The 20,984-nt window shown below is 39.8% G+C and overlaps 3 protein-coding genes across 3 annotated transcripts in view; 2 read left to right on the top strand and 1 right to left on the bottom strand.

The window, feature by feature from the left end:
• The window catches only part of LOC145465467 (docking protein 2-like), a 10,080-nt gene extending 5,614 nt beyond the window's left edge, over positions 1–4,466 (top strand). Inside the window, exons 3-4 of the mRNA XM_081449249.1 lie at positions 700–919; positions 1,544–4,466. Coding sequence (XP_081305375.1) covers positions 700–919; positions 1,544–1,754 — 431 coding nt within the window. The 3' untranslated portion in view covers positions 1,755–4,466. The remainder of the gene's footprint in view (positions 1–699; positions 920–1,543) is intronic.
• A 1,579-nt stretch (positions 4,467–6,045) lies between these two features.
• LOC145465506 (uncharacterized) lies at positions 6,046–14,952 on the bottom strand. The gene is made up of 10 exons (XM_081449290.1): positions 14,485–14,952; positions 14,132–14,354; positions 11,648–11,820; positions 10,980–11,081; positions 10,386–10,501; positions 9,865–9,996; positions 9,095–9,207; positions 8,544–8,593; positions 8,184–8,277; positions 6,046–7,785 (listed from the first exon to the last, which is right to left on the bottom strand). Exons 2-10 carry the CDS (start codon positions 14,342–14,344, stop codon positions 7,204–7,206), a joined length of 1,575 nt encoding a protein of 524 aa, XP_081305416.1. The 5' UTR covers positions 14,345–14,354; positions 14,485–14,952; the 3' UTR covers positions 6,046–7,203.
• Positions 14,953–15,245: 293 nt separating this feature from the next.
• Positions 15,246–19,646, top strand: LOC145466066 (uncharacterized). The gene is made up of 2 exons (XM_081449848.1): positions 15,246–15,271; positions 15,351–19,646. Exon 2 carries the CDS (start codon positions 18,507–18,509, stop codon positions 19,644–19,646), a length of 1,140 nt encoding a protein of 379 aa, XP_081305974.1. The 5' UTR covers positions 15,246–15,271; positions 15,351–18,506.
• The last annotated feature ends 1,338 nt before the right edge of the window (positions 19,647–20,984 follow it).

The following is a 20,984-nucleotide window of genomic DNA, read 5'->3' as shown; positions in this document are numbered from 1 at the left end:
TTCTGGGTTTTTTGCCCTCTTCTGCCTCCCATAAACTACCGGCCTCTTTTGCGTTCACCTTGCTTCTGCCTTTCTTTCATTTACTTATTAATTGGCATCAGTCCAATCTGTCATTTTCAAGCATAACTATGGATAATCGTATGAATGTGAATGTGCGATTTAGGATTAACACTACAGTTGATATTTGAAGATTCTCTCAAAATTGCACATTCATGCCTTTAGGCGAGTGCATGCAGTTTGAAAGAATTTTCAATTATCACAAGTAACTAGTGGAGATCCTTAATTTCTCAGGCTTTCATATGATGTTATATGACCTAGAAAATTATGAACAAGTGCATATTAATTTGCTTTGCAGTAACAATAGAGAACTGAAAAAGCTTTGGAAACCCCTTAATTTTGTCTTCTTGCACTCAATCAAACAAGATTCTGCAAAATTTTACAATTTTCTAACTTGGAGCAGACCACGCAATTTTTCTTGGGGTCACGTAGGTCTGAGCCATATGTGAGGAATCTGACAACACAGAGGGGTGACATGGATGGTTGTTAGTTATTCCTGACATGACTTCCCTGAAACCCTATGATCATTTCTTACAAAATGTCATTAGGCAAAATTGAAAAATTTATGGACAGAGGTAATATAATTAAGTACTCTATGTTGAAGATAACTGTAGTTTATGACTAAATGTGCTTTCTTTATAGGACTTTATGAAGTAAATGTAATTCCAACAGAGGATTCAGATAGACTTGAACTTACAGGAAACTATCTAATGACTGTTCGCAAAGAATACTTATGCCTTCATAGTGCAAAAACAGGAGAAAGAGTTTTAGAATGGGAGTTGGATCATCTTCCAAGATTTCGACTTCAAAGACTTTCCCACCTTCAGGATATTGACAAAGTTTTAACATTTCAAGCAGCTAGGTAAGAACCCACAATGTTTTGTAGCCTGGTCAGGCACGTGTTGCCAGTGTCCTGGATATTAAGCTCAATGGGCTGCAGTATCTTTGTTGCATAATTTGGAACATGACTTTGAAATCTGCTTTTGCGAGACTTCGATCAAAAAAGCAAATAAGCTTAAAGAACAACAACAACAACAACAAAAATAAACTCTGCTAAAATACTTCCTAGCTTTTTGAATTAATTTTAATCAGTTTAAAATTGCCTTTAAGTTGTGTCGAGGTAGGCGAATTTGATAACTGACAAGTCACCAAAAGCACATTTTAATCCACATACACATGGTAGGCCAATTTGTATTTACCAGGGGTTTCATTAAGGGTCGGGCATCCGGCAAATTGACCAGCTGTGATGATGATTTTTCCCGCCTGTTTGACCATCCAGAGGAAAGTTTTTCTTATAAAGAAGTTCAAAATGTTTTACACTCCTGTGAAAAACGGTTGCCTTCCTGCTAAAAACATTAATGAAACCGCTGATTTACTGTGTATGCTTCTCAAGGTTGTTATAAGTGCAAACGGTTTTTTCACACTTCTTTGTAACCATTTTCACGGAATTTCGACACAACATGTCACTGTTTACTTTGATTTTCAGGGGCTGTAAAACAGGCGAAGGACATTTTCAATTCCTGACCCAGCAGGGGCGGGAAATCTTAGAATGTGTCAAACTACAGACTCAAAAACTTGCCAGCATACGGCGTCTACCGCATGACAGACCCCGAAGACCTTCACTGGACTCGGTGCCCTGCACAAGATCTTCTGAAAATGAAACTGTGGACAGTTTAACTAGTAATTCATTCTCTTGATGTTCCAATACTGGCACCTGTCTAGCTCTCAAGGAAGGCAGGATCAGCAAGCTGTCTCCAAGTGGCACACAGCATCAAACAGAAGCAAGTTTTGTTGTGGGATCAGAAGAAGCATTACCATTGTTGCATTGTTTTAATTCCAGTGATCCTACCTTACTGTGCTGCGAGTTCAGCATTACATTTGCCGTCCGACTGTGTTCAGTTGCCTTACAACCTATTCTTCTCCTACGAAAAAGAAGTCTGAGATTTTGCTGAAAAATATAAGTCTCGGATTGGCTGTTACTTGCGCGCGAAAATTTAGAAACGCGCAACAACCAATCACATCTCTGTAGAGGTACGTCATCACTATGGAATTTCTCGGGTCCAGTGTCAGACGCTCTTTGGGCTCGTCACGTTGGCGAAAGATTGCGTGACAAGCCTAAAGAGCGTCTGCGCAAAAAGGCTAGTGTCAGGGGTGAGAAGAAACCGCTCTCTACTTTCAGCAGTGCATTAGAGGGCCTGTCTTCCTGATTTGCAGCATTCGAGTTATGAAAAGCAGTCTCAAGAAGAATAGAAGCAATTGACAGGACATTCAAACAAAGAAGATTGAACATCGTTTGCAGCTGTGGTTGAAAGAGTTTGCAATAAGAATGTGCCTTGGTTTGTGTTGTTATTAGCGTCTGAGAGCATTTAAAATGTTCTGCGCCCGTGTGGAACATACATTTGTTTGTTCGCCTTATGAACTTTACAGAATTCCTATTTATGTAGTCCATCTTTGGCAGTGACTTTGATGTAAAATTACAGATCAATTTTTAAATTATATTGCGAAATTAAAACTTTGAATAACTTGCGCGGAAAACTTGAGATGTTTACTGTTTTCTTGGTTTAGCTAAAACTCAAATGTTAATCTGCAGCCATGCCATAGAAGGTGGAGACGCGGTGGCCTCATGGTTAGTGTGGTCGACTCCGGGTCGAGCGGTCCGGGTTCGAGCCCTAGACAGCAGGGACATTGTGTTGTGTTCTTACGCAAGACACTTTACTTTCACAGTGCCTTTCTCCACCCAGGTGTATAAATAGGTACCGGCGAACTTAATACCGGGGGTAACCCTGTGATGGACTAGCATCCCAACTAGGGGGTCAGTAGAAATATTCCTTGTCGTCGCCTCATGCTACCGAAACCGGGATAAGCTTCGGTCTGATGGCCACTTGGCTCGTATGCAGACACACTATGCCATAGCGGAAGAAAGAACATGTAGGATCGTTTGATGATAGATTAACAAATGGCTCAGGACGAGAAGATTCAGTTCTAATTACTATTTAGGACTTGCTTCCTTTTTACTGTCCTTTGCACAAGAGATTCACCGTTTACTTTTTCTTTGCAGCTTATTCTATGACGAACGAATTTGTTCTCCGAGCTTTCCATCGTTGCGGAGGGAGAAATGTTACAAATAAAAGTCAAAGATACTTACGTAATTATCTAAGCTTTCTTCATCGAATTTTATTAGACTTGTTGAAAAATGGTTACCAATGGACTTAGTGGTCGATCAACTCCCGTTATTTTCGCGCGGTATAAGTAAAGTTGTGCACACTCAGCACCGCATTGTGATAAGGTTAAATGAATTAGTTTGCTTCACTTGTCGCCGCGCAAAATTACAGTTTACAACAACACAAAACAAGCTTTACTGCCAGATTAAAAGTTAAACTTAAATTACAGCATAACATATTAATACAAGCAACCAAATAGTATATTAATACAAGCAACCAAACCAAATCGTTTTTGTGAAATTAAGGGCGTCGGCCATTACTGATCTTGGGATTTCACTCCCAGAACTTGGAGACGCGTTTTCGGTCAAAGATCTAAAGGATTGTCTGAAAAAACTTCAGAAGACCGGTGTGATTTACAATACGTGAAATGGCTGAAAATCTAAGAACGGACGAAAGCCAATGCTCTTTGTCTAGGCCTGAACACCAAAACGGCAAAAAGCGCTCTACATTAAAAAAAAAAAAAAAAAAAAAACGAACTTTCGTCATGTCTTTACTTGTTGTTGTACACACGTGTCTGAATTTATGAAAACAGTGAGTAAATTCCACCAGTTTTTCCGTAACTCGGTTTAAACGGTCTCCAAAGTAGCGATGTAAAACTCAAAGGAATGTCACTCTTTTTATTTCCTCCACTCTCACCTTCCCTCAGATTTTTGTCCTATCAGAATACATTTTATTCCACCGCGAGGAGTGACTTTCAGGCCTCAGCCTAGGAGTCATAATATCAAGGAGAGAAAGAGATTGGGGACTAAAGAGTGACATTGCTTTGAACATTCTACATCGTCTACTCAGTTTTCTCTGGCGAGAGAAAAAAGCTTACACAGGGGGGAAATTTTCATTAACACCGTTAGTGGGTCATCACATGTCAGGTAAAATCAAGAAAGGACACCGGTATTGAAATATCTTTCAGTTCAGTTTAGCAGTTTGCGCGAAAAGAGGACCCAGTCTACGTATACCGAAAACACCCGCATTGTTTTCCACGTTTTGGCCGAGTGTCTAAATGATTTTCGATAAAAATAGCTGGTTATTTTAATCTAGTTCGCAATGATTTTATAAATGGAGATTTTATTTTCATTTTCGGACAGAACGGCAAAACGGTTTCAAAAGACGCTTACGTAACAACCTTGAATTCTCATCGCTAGACACCGGCTCAGTTGAGATAACAGACACTCCTAGGTTAGCCCGTCTACTAAATCAAACAAACGACTCGTATGTTATGTATTTTTGGAAAAAAAAAAACTTTATACGCAGTCACTGAGTAAAACCGACAGCAAAATCCCGATCTTCTTTGTCGACAAATCGTGTTATATGTGGAGTACGTTTAAAAAACACACCTGTTTTTGATAAGTTAGCTTCATCAGGACTGAACTCTGCTTAAAGTTATAACATTCTTAGCCGGAGCGATATTGTTTCATTTTCATGGAATCAAGAACCGAAGTCGAACAGGTCCGAAATAAAAACCTCGTGACCAACAATGACGTAAAGATTTGCTATTTTGGTCTGCAATATCATTTTGGTTTTCAATGACTTGTCGTTTTTGAATAACACGATTATAGCTCTATGAGCTTAAGTTTGTTGAAACAGATAGAAAAGATGGAAACAGATATTGACGTATTGATACGTTCTTAAGTCAAAAAGAATACTTTTCAGCAAAATTACCGTAGATATTTTGAAATATCTCTTTTCTACTGTGCACTCCATAAAATAAACTCTAAATTCAGCGATGTTGCATGTATCACGAATGCACGAAAACACAGTCTGGATATTTACCTGTCTGCCCGCCTGTCGTAGGCTGGGTCAGTTACTACATGGCGAATAACGTTATTCGGTCGGATGGTAGTTAACGGGTGTTGTTCATGAGTGGAAACGGATTTCATTATATTGATGCGATGCTTATAAAGACGTCAAGAGTTTAATCATATCCGTTTTCTCCTATATATCTACATTGTAATCGTTATATTTACTGATGTTGTTCCAAACGGCCAATAAACGAAATCAAATCAACTGGAAGAGAACGTTTGTCGCCGTACTTATAGACGCGTGTATTGGCTTTTTGATGAATGTCTTAGAGAGCTCGGGCGTCAACGGGAAAATTCCTTCGCCAGTTAAATTCCGTCTTCTGTTCCAGTGAGGTTTTCCTGATTTCAACCTTTACACACTAAAGTAAGACGGCACTGCCCTAAAAATTGCTGGAGACTGATTGAATACAAAGCAACACTTAAAAGAAAGACTTAAAAGCAACACAAGAGGTCGCAGGCGAGACAAGTATGCATTGATTGTTGGAACTAATTTCAAGTGTAACGAAGACTGGTTTTCGTTCGCCAAGAGTGTACTTCAAGGTCTCCGCCCATGAGAAAGTATGGAAAAGAACATTAAATTGAATACAAATCCTACACTGGTATATTTTCAAACAACAGCCAGGTTGATCTGTTGGGTAAAGTATACGGTAATGATGGCGTGTAAAGAGGAAACTCTTTACATGCGTTTGTTCAACTTCTTCGCTCGGTAGTGAAAGCCCTAAAACCTCGATTGCAGGTACTATAATTTCGTGATCGTGGTCTTCTGGTAAAATTCCGTTTGATATTTGTCGGTCAAGGACATGGCCATTTTGTTGACATTTAAACAATATTGAAATTTAAAAACGTCTAACGGTCAGGCCTAAAACAAAGTGTTTTGTGAAAAACGTTACTGTGATTTTAAGACATATTACCTCCAGTGAAGGCATGTGATGATGAAGACATTTAAAATTAAAAACAGTTTGTTGTTGGAGTTGTTCTTAGATTAGTTAGTGCTTCCATTTATTGATAACCCAATACTCGTGAACGTAGTCTGAAAGAATTTTGCAATAAAATCTCATAAACAGAGGCAAGGGCGATATCATGTTGTGGAAAAAATTCTACACAAGCGTTAACTTTGGTAAAAACAAGACAACACACTTGTTTAGTTTATCAATAAATAATACTTTAAAACTGACCGTATTTCATACCGAGGCAAACAAATAAGCGTTTAGGTAAATTCCAAAAGCATAAAACAGACAATCGTATCTGTCAGGCGAACCGCTTAACTACAATTTGTAACCAAGCAACTCACCGTCACTTTCAAAATGGCTTTTCTGTCAGCACAACAGCTTTATGCGTTTTGTAATTGCCTAGACGTACTTCATGCTCGACGCATTATTCGTTCTTCTAGGTAGATACGGCCATTTAAAGACAGTGCATAATAAATATTACTATATACTCCGCTTCGTGTGCGTGCAATAAATTAAACAGTGAACCTTAAGATAGCTATTACAGATTGAAAGATGATTATAAATAATACCTAAAGTACAACTTTTTAAGTCTAGAACATTCTGAATTGACATCATGTATTTACAATAAGAAGCCAATTTATAGAGATAAAATGGTCTTGTCTCAAGAACTTGTCTTTGCTGGATTATCACAAAATCTTACAGTCTGTTATGATCTATTCAAAAATAACTGATTCAAAATAGCTCTACTGTCTTGAAGGCACGATTTTTTGAAAATCGTCAACTTCTTAAAAGTAGCTTTTACTTAGCCACTTGTCTAAGCAATAAATATTATATTCTTGAAGGTTAAGAAATAACTTTCTTCTATGTACATTTACTCTGTGTAAAATTACTTTCAACGAGCCTTGTAGCATGGCATTTCGCAAAAATATGGTTCTAGCAAGTTCCACTTTTATGATTATTAAAATTACTTGATACTTAAGTAACTTCTATTAACTCCTTCGACACAGCGATCGTTATATTTACATTAAAATTAAAGGAACAAGAAATTAACTTTCAGCTCGTAAAATAAAGATAAAATTGAATGTAATTTACCTTGTTTGTTAGTTTGTCATGAGCATTCAGTGTTCACAACAGTTTAATAAAAATTTAAAATTACTTTCTTTGAAAGGAAATTTGATTCTAATCTTCGAGTTGTAATTGCGGAAGTGGTCGCCGAATAATAACAGGAGGTAAACTTTCAGGCGCAGAGCTCTTGACTTTTTTCTTCTTCTTTTTCTTCGGAATAGCAGCGTCTACACTATCTTGTCCATTGACTACATGTCCTCCTGTACCACCTTCAGTAACAACCTCAACAAGTTCACATTCCTCGTTGTTTCCAGTCCTTGTGTTCAGCCCTTCGTCGACCCGCACCTTTCTCTTTTTCTTTTTCCGAGGATTGGGAACGAGTTCTTCGCCTTCGTTATCAAACGTCACCCCACTAGGCCCTGGTTGGGCTAATGAGGTGTCAACACCGTATTGGTCAGTGGAAATTCCCGCGTGCCTCGGCTCCAGCGTGGATGGTATTTCAACGTTAGCTGGCTGTTGAATGACCACCCGAGGGGTGGTGGGTGTAATTTCCTTGAGGGATTCCTCTGAAGATGAAGGTTCCGTAATACCTTGAGGTGAATAGTCTTTATTAACAACTGAAGATTCTTTAGGTGATGAATCCTGGATTTGTAAAGGTTCATGTTCCGTATTGGATCGACACTGTTTAGCAGCGGCCTAGTGTGAAACAAAGTGCGAAACGTGAGCCCATTTTCCAAGAATAAAACACATACATCCCAGTAATTAGAGCGAGATTCACTTAAGTGTTGAAAACTAATTCGTTTTGCATTACTATGCTCCACTCTTGGCTAAGACATTAGCGCCACCTTTTCATATAATCAAAGTAAAACCAAAACCAATAATGACTCGCTCGCACACGCAGCAACATACTTTATGTTCGAGTTTTGATTGGTTCATTGGATTTTCTGTATACTTTGTGATTGGCCTGATTAGCTACATGTACTTTGGTTTCGGTTTTACGAAGATAAAAGCGACTTACGAACGTTCTCCAGCACACTGGGTAAGGTAACAAGTTTTGAGACAGACTACCATTAAAACAATTAAAACAAACATACCTTAGAACTGACTTCACTTATGAACTTAACAGTTGTCTCGTTGGGAAGAGAGTCCTCAGATCCTTCCGATCTGCCATTATCACTTATTTCAAACCTGAAATATCCAGGGAAAACGATAAAAATCAGAGTTATAACTGTGAACTGGTACGTTCAAGTGCTGCATGGAGACGAGAGTGTCCCATCTAAAAATCTCGGCTTCGCCCTTCTTCAGTAAGTCATACATCTTTTAACCAAGGTTAAATCAAGTTTTGAACCTTGACAACGAATACCGTCACAGTTTTCGCGAACGTTACATGTACTATTGTTTTGGAATTGGACCTGTCCATAAGCTAATATCACGTGTGATGATCGCTGTCTCACCTCACAGGTTCCACGCTTTCTCTCCTGTCTTCTTCAGGCTTTACTTTATTCTATAAATGGAAAAATTATGACAAGCTGTAAGTTACATTCATTATAAGCAGTCTGGGTTCCTCACAGAAACACTTGACACTACACTGCTGAGGTCTTTTTCACTGGGCCAGCCAGTTTTCTCATGTGAACAATATCATCATGAGACAATACAAAAATATTGTAATGTATCATCTTCAAGGGATATAGGAATTAAAGAAGATCACAGCCGACTTCCGGAACCTCAGCCTGCTTATGACTGGGATCATTTTATAGGGGCCTTCATCAGAGCAAAAACGAGAGCCCATCTCAGACACAGAAGGCCAAAAAATCTGACTGCACAGCATACGCAAACCAACCCCAGAATGCTAGTCTCAAATAAAAAAAGTTCCAGGATTATTGAAGTTGATCTGTGACAGTCAATCAGACATTTCACAATTACATAATTTATGCATATACATTGCACGTCATCAAATCACAGTGGACCTTCTGGGGTTTTCTAGGAGAAGGAAATGAGCAAATACCTTAAATAATTTTCTACTTGCTGGAGACTTTGTGCCTGCTTCAACATCAGAAAGATTAGGTCGACTGTCTCTTGAACTGACAATGAATTCATATGTAGACATTTTATGACAAACTGTTAAAAAAGGAAAACAAAATGCCGTTAGTTAATACTATTACTGTCAGTAACAATATTACCTTTCCATCCTTCATACCGAAAGCACAGTGGCTAGATACACTGATCTCAGGAGAAATGTATCCAAAGTTCATTTTTACAATATTTCTACATTGTAAGTAGGGTCTTTCAAAACATCCCTGCAACAACCAAACTACAATATCTAGTGCTCATTTCGAAATCTTCAATAGACTGTGACAGCAGTGCCACATTTACACCTTCAATGGCATCAACACATCACCAGGCATCCTAAATTTCAACCTTCCATTGGTGTAAACAGATTCAGCCACAATTCCTGTCAGTGGAATGGCGTCATCTTCAAACCATCTGAAACCATTTCCCTGGGACCATTCCCCACAATACCTTCATGAGCTTGACAAATATACTTCCCATTAGCTAAGCCAAAGCAAAACTGTCTCCCGGCAGCCAGTAAAGACACCACCTACATACAGCTGTATACATGCAACTATTCTGCTGATCTACGCTCTTGGGTGCCCCTGACATTCAATGTTATGTATTAATGAATGCATCAAAAGGATGGATTGCACTTGAAAACAAGAGGAACCAAAAATGAATACTCCTGAGCAACAAAATACAATGTACAAGCAAGACACCTACTTAAGTAAATATGAAATCCTAGAAGATGTCCAAGAAGTGCAATAGAAAGAAGCAATAGTGTCACCACAATTCCAGTATATGCTGCAAATGCTACATCTGATGAGATAGGTACAAACACTCTGAATTGTCCTCCTGAAAGATCACAAAGAAAATGGTCTCAGATTCTAACTTACATGTAATATAGCAATAATCATTGCTTGCCAACAATTATATACATGTAAAATTAATATAAAAACCTGCTACATCTAGTACATGCCTCTGACACTTTGAAATACTTCCACAGGAGCTCATTATTCCCTGACTCTGACTTTATACTAATCGTTTTTTTCCATTATTTCTTGTATAAAATAAACTAAGGTAAGGAGCATGGAAAATTGTCAGCTACAGTCATCGTCAATAATTATTGTCAGTATAGTCTACATAGTCCATGCAAATTATATGCTCCAGCTACCCAAATCAAAGCACTCAGCACTACCACAATTTTATTTTAAAAATACAACTTAAGGTGATAAACTGTTTACCTGTCAAGGACTTCAAACTGTCTTTGTCTATAAAGAACATGATGAGAACATACAGAGTAATTGCAAATACCACTACTGCCAAAACAAAGGCACTGGTAATGCAACCAATAAATAACCTGCGAATGAACAGACAGAAAATGTTAATAATATTAAAATGCTTTTTATAGACAATGTACAAAACATTTAGCAGTGTTTTGTCTTCTCCCACACCCACCCTCCCTGCCAGTTGGGCTTACGAGCCCACCAGTCATGTGCCTTGAGGCTCCCCATTCCCCTTCCCCACCCATAAAAAACCTTTACAAGAAAAGTACAACTATTTAGATGCATGAAGTGTTAAGTGGTTAGACATTTTTGCAATTTATGCAGTTAGTCATTGCCACTTGTTTAGTTCTAAACTAAAACAACTGTTTAATACAGCTTTATGTTCTAGTTACAGCTACTTTTAGTGCAGAGGTAAAAGTGAATATATGAAATATCATAATTATCTTTAAACTGTGGAGAAAGACACGAAGACATATAACTGCCATGATCAATCATGTCTTCAGTACAGAGATATATTTAACATCAAATATTATATGGAAAAAATTTGCTTACTTGTAATTCTGGCCTCCAACACAGTTGTTTAGCCATTTACAATGATGATCAAAATCAGAAACACACTTGTTACACACAGAGCAATGTTTGCTTTTGGGGCCACTGTTGGACAGAGAATACAATAATGTTCATAACTAAATTAACAATAATATTCATATTAACTAAATTGAAGTACCCTGAATTACTGCTGACATTGAGTGTTGTGTATTTACAACCAATGTGCTGTGGAGGACTACAGTTTGAGCCTGGCCCAAAACATTCCCTATGGGTTCTTGGGCAAGAAAATGTACCCTTGCAGCACCTCTTCAGAGTACAAATGGGTACATAAGTATAAATTGTTAACCAAATGAACAAGAATCTATTCAAAAAGCCACTTCATCACAATTTTGCTAAGGGCCTACTCATTTCACCAGGCAAAAGAGATGTTAACTCCATCTGTAATTTCACATGAAAAAGAAAAAAACAAGACTTGGATAAACTTTGCAGCTGCCAAGGTCAGAAAAGTCATCTAGGCTTGTTAATGAGCTGGTTTAATTACCAATTGCCTGAAGAAAACATCTGTAATATACTGTACAAAAACTATACATAAAAATATGACTGGAAGTTTATAATCCAGTTAATGAATTATACATGTAGATCTTTAATGTAAACATTGAAAAGAAACCTACACATCTGCTTGACAAATGTAACAGTGACAGTTCTCAATGACATGTTGATGTTGGCTTCTATCAAAGATTGCTTTGGCTTTCTTTGTTCCACCTCTGATGTTAGGGTCTGCTGGGTCATATGTCAGCGCCATAAGGTGATAAATAATGTGTACAGCACAGAAACCACCTGGAATCTAAACTTGCTGGTCAAGGGATTAATCAACTAAACTATAATAAATTATAATTAACATTTGCTCTGAAAGAGATCGGCTGTAAACCAGATTTGCCTATTTCTAATTTCACATTTAATCCACGTATGTCAAGTTGTATTTTAAGGAATCATATTGTAGAGTCTCTCATTTAATGAAAAGAGAAGGATATTTTTTTTAAACAATACATACACGTAGATTTTCATAATGTCCCTAATAACCTGCAGATTTTACACAATTATTGGATGAGGTTTTTGTGATATCTGGAATAATCAAGGTCAAGTTAAGTGTTATCAGCCGAAGGCTGAGGCTGCTAACACTAGCTGAGACCTTGATGATTTTGGATGTCACAAAAACCGAATCTAAGGATATATCTTTTATTATACACTGTTTTAAAGAAAATAACGACAAACACATTTATCGCACCAAACGCAGTTTATTTTTGACAAGCCATGTTCTTACTTCGCTGTCCGTGTACCTGACATTGCTCTTGGAAATCATGCATTGCACGCGCAACCTACAGCTTATTCACTAATCTGCAAGCAGATTAGTGAGTACTCTGTAGGTTGCACTGTTTCTCAGAATTAACTGTAGGCTTTTAGCTAATAATTCAATTTGGTTTTTTCCTTTGTTCTGCTGTATGGTAAAATATCATTACGTATATGAAGTAAAGGAAAATATCAATACAAATAATATTGTACCAAGGGTTATAATGAACCACTACACATTCATTAAGTTGTTCTTTTGTGTCTTGTCAGTCTGACTTTTTGATCATTTGTGAAAGTACAATTACTACATGCACTCTATATAAAAAAAGATAAACCACCATAATGCAAAAAAATTCTTTATAAAAAAGCATCTATAAATTTTACAGTGGCATCAACAAATTATCAAAGGAAAAAATCTTATACAGCTTAACTGTCTATGTACATCCTGGTTACAGGGGGGCAAAGGGCTTGTGTCACAATTGCGATGAGGGTAAAAATTTCTGTGTGACATAGGAAAAGCAAGGAAAGACATAAAATTAATGATTCCTGAATTTGTGAAACAAAATTTTAAAAGTGTACCAAGGCTTGTTAAAACTAGCTGACAGTACATATATATACGTGATGCGTGAATTTTGTTAAAATCTGTGTGTGAAATGGGATTGATCTCAACTCCCTCTTTGCTGCCCTCTACACAAACAGAGTATGTGCACAGTTTGCTGATGAAAGCTGTTGATGTGAAGTTAACCACACATAATTTTTATTGAAAAGGAAAACAAAATTTGGAAGAAAATACATTCAAGCTTATGATATTTAAAAGAATGAATAAATTTTTTGCTCTCGGTTTTTATTGACTTTGGTAGTCGACTAAGCGCCAACTACAGCAGCCAAAAGAAAAATCAATTGCAACTTCTATATGTACAAGTAGGCTGATATTCTGTCTGTTATTAAACAGCCAGAAGACAACACATCGACATATAAAATTATTCCATAGCATTTTCTTGCCCAGTGTGTATGTGTGGTCTACAATTAACTATTTTTGACAAAGTCCGTTTTTTCAAGGTGTTCATTATAACAAGCAAGTATTATACTACAACGCCTTATCTACTCTACAAACGGCTAATTTTTTTACTAACACGCAAGACTAGAGACACACGAGGAAAATACATGACACCAAACCTAATTTTCCATAATTTTCTTTCAAATATACACTAAAACATAAGCTTAAACACATTAACATAAAACACACAGTGACGCAATGAATATTAACTCTAAAGATTGTGAGTAAAGGTCATCAAACCATGTTGGGTATTCACAAAATATTTCATATTATATTTGAGCTTATAAGCTTATTAACGGTTCATATTGAAAAGGCATCGCAAAGGACGTGAAATATGCAAGCTTAGCTTATATAATCATGATCAGTGGTTCTGTTATATTGATTCCCTTTCAGCGCGGTATTCTGGTGTAGCGCCGTTCGATTCAACCCTCTCAGAAATCCAGGAAATGTGAAAATGTACCTACATGGTACATACGTGTATCGTTCTTAAACTTATCCACTGATGTATTTGTTGATGCTCAAGCAGTAGGTCCAGTAGTAACGAGACTTAAACTACATATGGAGCTTGCATTGGACGCACGATCAGCCATTAGCGCATCTTACAAGCTCTACTAGGCAACAAATCTCAATAATTCAAGGCATTATATCTGCCTACCACATATTTATAACCCTTGTGGTAAAAAGTGCACATTGCTGACTGCTTGCAGTAGTAAGGAGGCTGCGAAAGTTAGAAAGTACTATAAAAGGATACAATGAAACCAGCTGCTTGCCACTCTTTTGGGAGGTAGAACACAAAAACACCGAAGTAAGATATAGAGAAGACGATAAGGAAAAACCACGCCACGAACTGTAAAGGATGCCACGGACAAGACCAGCCATTTATCCTCTCCTTCTGGTTCATGACAACTGTCGACGAAGCCCTCGACGAAGTTGCCGTACCGTTCGCTCCATGAACAGGAGTCATTGTGTAAAACCTGCATTGAAATTGAGAGAGGAAATCGAATGTCTACAGCTGTTTGAATACAATTTTCTCAACCCAAATTAACGAAAGGCCATTAAGATCAGATGAAGTAAAGGTGTGGATGCTTCGTTGTTCATACTTACAAAAGATTTCGAAGATCGAACCCCGCTATCGACTGCAAAAGCTAGCTATTTTTCTCTGAATGAATCACGCATCCGATCGCCATTGTCACCATAGTCTGTTTATGTAAAGTGAATTTGGGCGCGGGGGAATGGGCCTTTGTTGCCATGGAGATTGATAAATAGAACAGGAAGCTTGTGACGTACTGCGACGTCAGATCGTGAACAACCTCGTTCTCAGGTTTAATTAGCGCGAAATATATCGATCAATGTAAAGAAACTTTCTATCTTCGAAATATTGAGGATTTTTTTATGACGAAAACTTAGAAAAAGGTAATATTTTCGCGCTTTTATGCTCAAACTTACACGACCGATTTTTCTCGCCCCTCCCAATCTCGAAGAGAAAAGCTTTGCCTTACTACCCTATCCAGGGCACCGAAAAATTTGGCCAGTTTGGCAACCTCGTTTGGCTATTCCCTTATATGTGTGTAGTAGGTCAACAATTGTATCAACTTCATTTCAAATATAATGCCCGACTGGAGCTGGCAGAAAGTTCCCGTCTTACATCTGCTCATATGCATGTTCATGTTTAACTCAAAATACTCAGTTCAAGTGTTGCGACCCGCTGATAGACATTTTGAAAAGTTCTTTTAATCCGATTTTTGTTGTGTGTTCTAAATTTTCGGTGGCTTCAGTCCACCTTCATCAGAGCTCCAACAGAGTTCAATGTAACAGTTTTGTTATGAGGACATGATAGTCACTCGTAAAAGGTTTGTTATTATGAAAAGTAATATATCAAACACGAAAGACCGTGTTTGACCACATTTCCAAACTCCGAGAAGAGAGTTGAAAATACGACGCGCAGCGGAGTATTTTTGACGAACTTCGAGGTGTTTGGAAATGTGGTCAAACACTGTCTTGAGTGTTTGATATATCTTCTCAATCGAGACTAAAACTAAGGAGAAAACGGAGAATTAAAATCGTAAAAATCTATGCAAATTAAGATCGGATATCCAAAGACCGTCACGGTCATGATTTCCTTTGTTTAAACTTGATGAATTATTAATGAGTTTGAGAAGTTTATATGAAATAATTCATACATGAACTGCGGTTGTAGATGAAAGTGAAGAATGATCATCGCAGTAAATTTCCAATTTAAGAAATTGGAAAGAAGAAGTCTGAAAAAATCAGGGCTTCAACGGGATTCGAACCCGTGACCTCCGCGATACCGGTGCGATGCTCTACCAACTAAGCTATGAAGCCACACATTGGGAGCGAGGTCAATTTATTGAGTTCATATCTTCTCATCATTTCACTCCACATTGGGAGCGAGGTCAATTTATTGAGTTCATATCTTCTCATCATTTCACTCCTCACGGGAAGATATGAACTCAATAAATTGACCTCGCTCCCAATGTGTGGCTTCATAGCTCAGTTGGTAGAGCATCGCACCGGTACCGCGGAGGTCACGGGTTCGAATCCCGTTGAAGCCCTGATTTTTTCAGGCTTCTTTCCAATTGCTTAAATTGGAAATTTACTGCGATGATCATTCTTCACTTTCAGGTTTGTTATTGTTCGCCTAGGAAGTCCCATCTCGTCTTGTTCTCAACTAACAAGGAGTCTGCTTACGGGCTAGAATCTAAGACAGCGAGAGTCAGTTTTCTTTAGCACCCTGTGATTCGTGTTCCAAAACACGAGCAGTTTTTTAGTTAAATTGTCCATAAATCGCGCGCTCTCTCTTCTTCCATATGATTGACAGAAGGAAGCAAATCGGTAGGTAGCCTAACTTCCGGCCAAGTGTGGGAGCCTGGTTACTCAGCTCAAGATGGCGAATAAACCATCGACACCAATATGAACAAAATTGGCCGGATAAAGAAGGAGCAAAACTTTACCACAGGTACAAAATGCTTAGAAAATTAGGCGGTCTTCGTTTTAGAGTTTTTGGGGTTTTAGGGTCTTAGGGTCTTAGGGTCTTCGTTTTAGAGACTATTGTTGGCACATTGACGGTTATGACAAACTAAAACTTTTCGGTTTTCCTATTGACGGTACACGGTTGTATTGATGGATGGAGCAGAAAGATAACGTGGCTACGATTGGAACGCTCAAACAATAGTCCCGAAGTTCCTGCCAAAAATTTTCTTCAATGTGTTGAATGTGGAGGTTGTCCAGTCAAACTAAGAAGCGATTGTGGCACAGAAAATGGGGTTATTGCTACAATCTGTTGCAATAGCGGAGCTCCGGCGGCCCGAAGGGCCACCAAGCGGAGCCCCATACTCATAAAGGAAAGAAAGAGAAACCCATGAGTTGATTTTCTCATGGTTATCATGGCTAGCGGTATTGCTCGTGGGCGCGTACGCACGACGGCGACGACGGCGACGGAGTTGCCCAACATGGCGGCCATACTCCAAATAATAGGTTGGCAGACACGCAGCCTTAGTTTACCGTGTACTTCCTTGATATTGGACATCCATGTTATGATCAATTGACACCTGTCAAAACAAGGTATCCGCTGACCAGAATCACGTGATCATATCGCGGGCTCGAGTTTACAGCTCCTCGAGGTCATGTGTTTTTTTGAAGTTGACCGCTGACCAAGTGCTGGTTATCGATTGGATCGTGGGCGCATATTAGGTTAACATGTTGGAAACAGGGCAGGATTGCTTGGAAGCCGGTTCACGCTGACCCAGGATTAAAAGTTAACCAAATTATAACTTTTTCTTTTATACAAATGTTTTTTGCTGTTTTGTTTTGTGTATAGGGTGATTATTAAAACTCAAAACGGAAGGCCAAACAATATACAGAAAACCTCACCGCAGAGTTACAAAACTCAAATCAAAATTCTACCTTTTCCGGGTTAGCCTAATCGGGCTTTGAACAACCCGGCCCAGCAGCTACGCTTTTAGGCTGGCCTAAATCTATGTATTATGCATTAGCACGTGCCCACGTGCCTTTAGGGACCTGTTCCCGCGGTGCTTTAGTCTATTTAGTATTCTGTTATAGCTTGAAGTTCAGTTGTAATCGTGTGGAGTTCGAGTAAAGTGTATTTCGTTTTGCTCCGTGTGTGTCCTTCATAATATTACATGGTGGCAACGAGCGGAAAATTGGTCTGGTTTCTCTTGGTCGTCGACGAATTGAACTGTCAGCGACGTGAGCGATGAGGAAGGCCACAGTGGAACCAGTGGAAGCTCTTCTACAGTTGCTCAACCTTCAACGAACCAGTCTCCAATGTTTCATCAAATTTCGCCGCCTCAACCTCTTGCTTTGCGGCCCAGCGGAGAAGTAGCCGAGAACTAGAGACTTTGGAAGGAAAAGTACAACAACTATTTTGTTATTTCTAGGCTAGACCGAGAAAGCTCTCAATATCAGCTTGCGATGTTCAAGCACACGATCGGCGATGAAGCTTTGAAAGTTATCAAAACATTTAGCTACACCGATCGAGGGCGAGGATTCGAATAATTGGCGAGTGGTAATGGCTAAAATGGAGAAACACTGCATTGGAGAAGTCAATGTGATCTACGAGCGATGCTGTTTTAATAAGCGGGATAAGCTTTCAACCGAGTCGGTCGATTGTTTTGTTGCTGAGCTGAAAACGTTGGCCAAGACATGCAACTTTTGTGACTGCTTGCGCGATAGTCTTATCCGTGATCGCATTGTGCTTGGTATTAAAAGATGAGCAGACCACCAAGAAGCTACTGAAAATTCGAGATCTCACTTTGAATCGGTGTATCGATATCTGCCGCAGCGAAGAAGTTACGGCGCTGCACAGGAAGTCGCTATCGGAACCGGTGGACAACATAAACCAGGTCAAGTCTAAGAAAGAGAAGCCTCGAGTTCCGACGCCGGACGGACAGTCGGGAAAGAAAATTTCGTGCAAGTTTTGTGACTATGAACATGCCCCTGAGAGAAAGAAGTGCCCTGCGTGGGACAAAGTGTGTAAGCGGTGCAAGAAAAAGAATCATTTTGCGAAAGGGTGCAAAGATGCCGCGGTTAACGCCTTTGAGAGCGACGAAGACTTGGAAGAGATCAGTGTTGTAAGAGTTCAAGCTATGAAGGATAAAGCTGTGTTTACTCAGGTGCTGGTTCAGCAGAAACCCGTGAGATTTCGAATTGACTGTGGAACCAGTGCCAACATTGTGCCATGTAAACATGTGAAAGGTGTGGATCTTGAGCCTTGTTCCCAGTCCCTCGTCATGTGGAATGGCACCAAAGTCAAGCCTGTTGGGACGTGTGCTCTGCCCGTTGTCAATTCCCGAACTAATACAAGGTATAAAGTGAGATTCTTAGTCGTCAAGGAGAATCTAACTCCACTCCTGGGTTTAAACGCTACCGAGAAGATGGGTTTGTTAACCGTACACAAGGAGAGCTTTGTAAGCGTTGTGGAGAATTTAGAAAACGATCTTACTAACAAATACCCAGATGTATTTGATAATGGCCTTGGCAAGCTACCTGGAAAGGTTCATCTGCAAGTTGATCCGGTTTGTCAACCAGTGATTCTCCGAGCCAGGAAAGTACCTGTATCTGTAAAGGAAAAATTCAAGGCAGAACTCAAAAGGTTGCAGGATCTAAAAGTTATTGCTTCTGTGGATCAGCCGACTGAATGGGTAAGCCAGTTTGTTGTTGCTGTGAAAAAGTCTGGTGATTTACGAGAATCAATTTTCAAGAAGCCCTTGCACCGTGCCCCCAAGGGCTTGCAAGGCATGATAATTCGTCTTCAGAAGTATGACCTGGAGGTGAGGTACGAGAAGGGAAGCAAGATGTTTCTGGCCGATACCCTCTGGAGAGCATTTCTCCCTGCCGGTGAGCAAGACGAGAATGCGCTCGAGACAATCAACATGATGAAGTATCTGCCCGTATCGGAAGAAAGGCTTCTGCAGATTCAGCGAGATACCGAAGCAGATGACTCTCTTCAAGTGCTGAAAGCCGTGATTCAGAAGGGCTGGCCAGAGCATAAGAGTAACGTGCCTAGTGTCATTTCTCCTTACTTCAACATGCGTGATGAGATGTCGATCCAGGATGGTCTCATCTTTAAGGGAGAACGCGTCGTCGTTCCACGAGCGTCGAGGAGCGAGCTGTTAAGACGAATTCACAACTCACATCATGGGGTTAATGGCTGTCTAAACAGAGCCCGTGAGTGTCTCTATTGGCCCGGGATGACAGCTGACATTATTCTATGTGTCAACCTGTGAGGCACGTCGAGAGTTTGAGCGGGGTCAAGTCAAGGAAACAATGATGTCCCCGGAGACACCAAATCGACTCTGGCAACGAGTGGCTGCAGATTTGTTTGAGCTTGAAGGAAAAACCTACTTAGTCAACTCAGATTATTACAGCGATTTCTTTGAACTGGACCATTTAAGATCTACTTCGTCGGTGTGTGTCATCAGGAAGTTAAAGGCCCACTTTGCGCGCCACGGTATTCCCGAGCAGCTGGTGACAGATAACGGTTCACAATTTACGTCATACTATTTCCTGAAATTCGCGAAAGACTGGGACTTTGAACATCTGACCAGCAGTCCACACCACAGCCAAGGAAATGGTAAAGCAGAGAGTGCAGTGAAGGAGGCTAAGAAAATTCTCAGGAAGTGCAAGTCCAGTGGATCGGATGCTTTTCTAGCCTTACTCGATCATCTTAACACCTCATCTGCCGGTATCCAAATTAGTCCAGCACAGCGCCTCTTCAACAGAAGGGCTCGAAGTCTACTACCGATGACAGCTAACCTGCTTGCACCACAGGCAGTTCCAGACAGTGAGCGGTGCCAAACCAAGTTTGAACAGCGCAAACAGCGACAAGCTCAGTATTACAACAGAGGTGCTATTGATCTGGATCCGTTAAAGAGAGGAGATACTGTGAGACTGAAACCGTTCCAGTTGGGCAAGCGCGAATGGCAGAAAGGAATTGTACGAAAGCGACTGGACGAGAGATCGTACGAGGTCGAGACGCCTTACAATGTTGTGCGTCGCAACCGTGTTCACCTACGTTTGACAAATGAGACATCACCGCCAGTGACAGACGAGATGCCTAATGAGATATCTGCTGAGGTACCAGAGGTGCCCGCTTCCTCTTTTGCACAGTCGTACGACTCGCAGACAAGTTCTTCTGGAGAAGTTAGTCTACCCGCTTCCAGTCAAGGAAGTTCGTCTCCGAGTGGCTCGGAAGTTCCTTCAGCTGCAGTGACGTCACCACCCAAGCCGGAGCTTAGACGATCAGTGCGTCAGCGTCGTCTACCAAAACACTTAAATGACTTTGTTTTGACATGAAGCCATGAACACTAAGAACACTTAGGACACTAAGACCTTTAGCGCGTTATCACAGAGCTCAGTTACTTTCTTTATCAATTCATGCTTATTCGTATTGTGTATTTATAAGCTAGTTTTCTTTTCCTTATCCATAAAAGGGAGGGTGTTATAATATGCGTTAGCACGTGCCTCTAGGGACCTGCTCCGGCGGTGCTTTAGTCTATTTAGTATTCTGTTATAGCTTGAAGTTCAGTTGTAATCGTGTGGAGTTCGAGTATTGTCAGTCGATG

The sequence above is a fragment of the Orbicella franksi genome, chromosome 13, assembly GCF_964199315.1.
Source record: "Orbicella franksi chromosome 13, jaOrbFran1.1, whole genome shotgun sequence".
In the NCBI taxonomy this organism is placed as follows: domain Eukaryota; kingdom Metazoa; phylum Cnidaria; class Anthozoa; order Scleractinia; family Merulinidae; genus Orbicella; species Orbicella franksi.
Note: the sequence above shows the minus strand (reverse complement) of the source record. Positions and strands in the feature narration are given on the sequence as shown.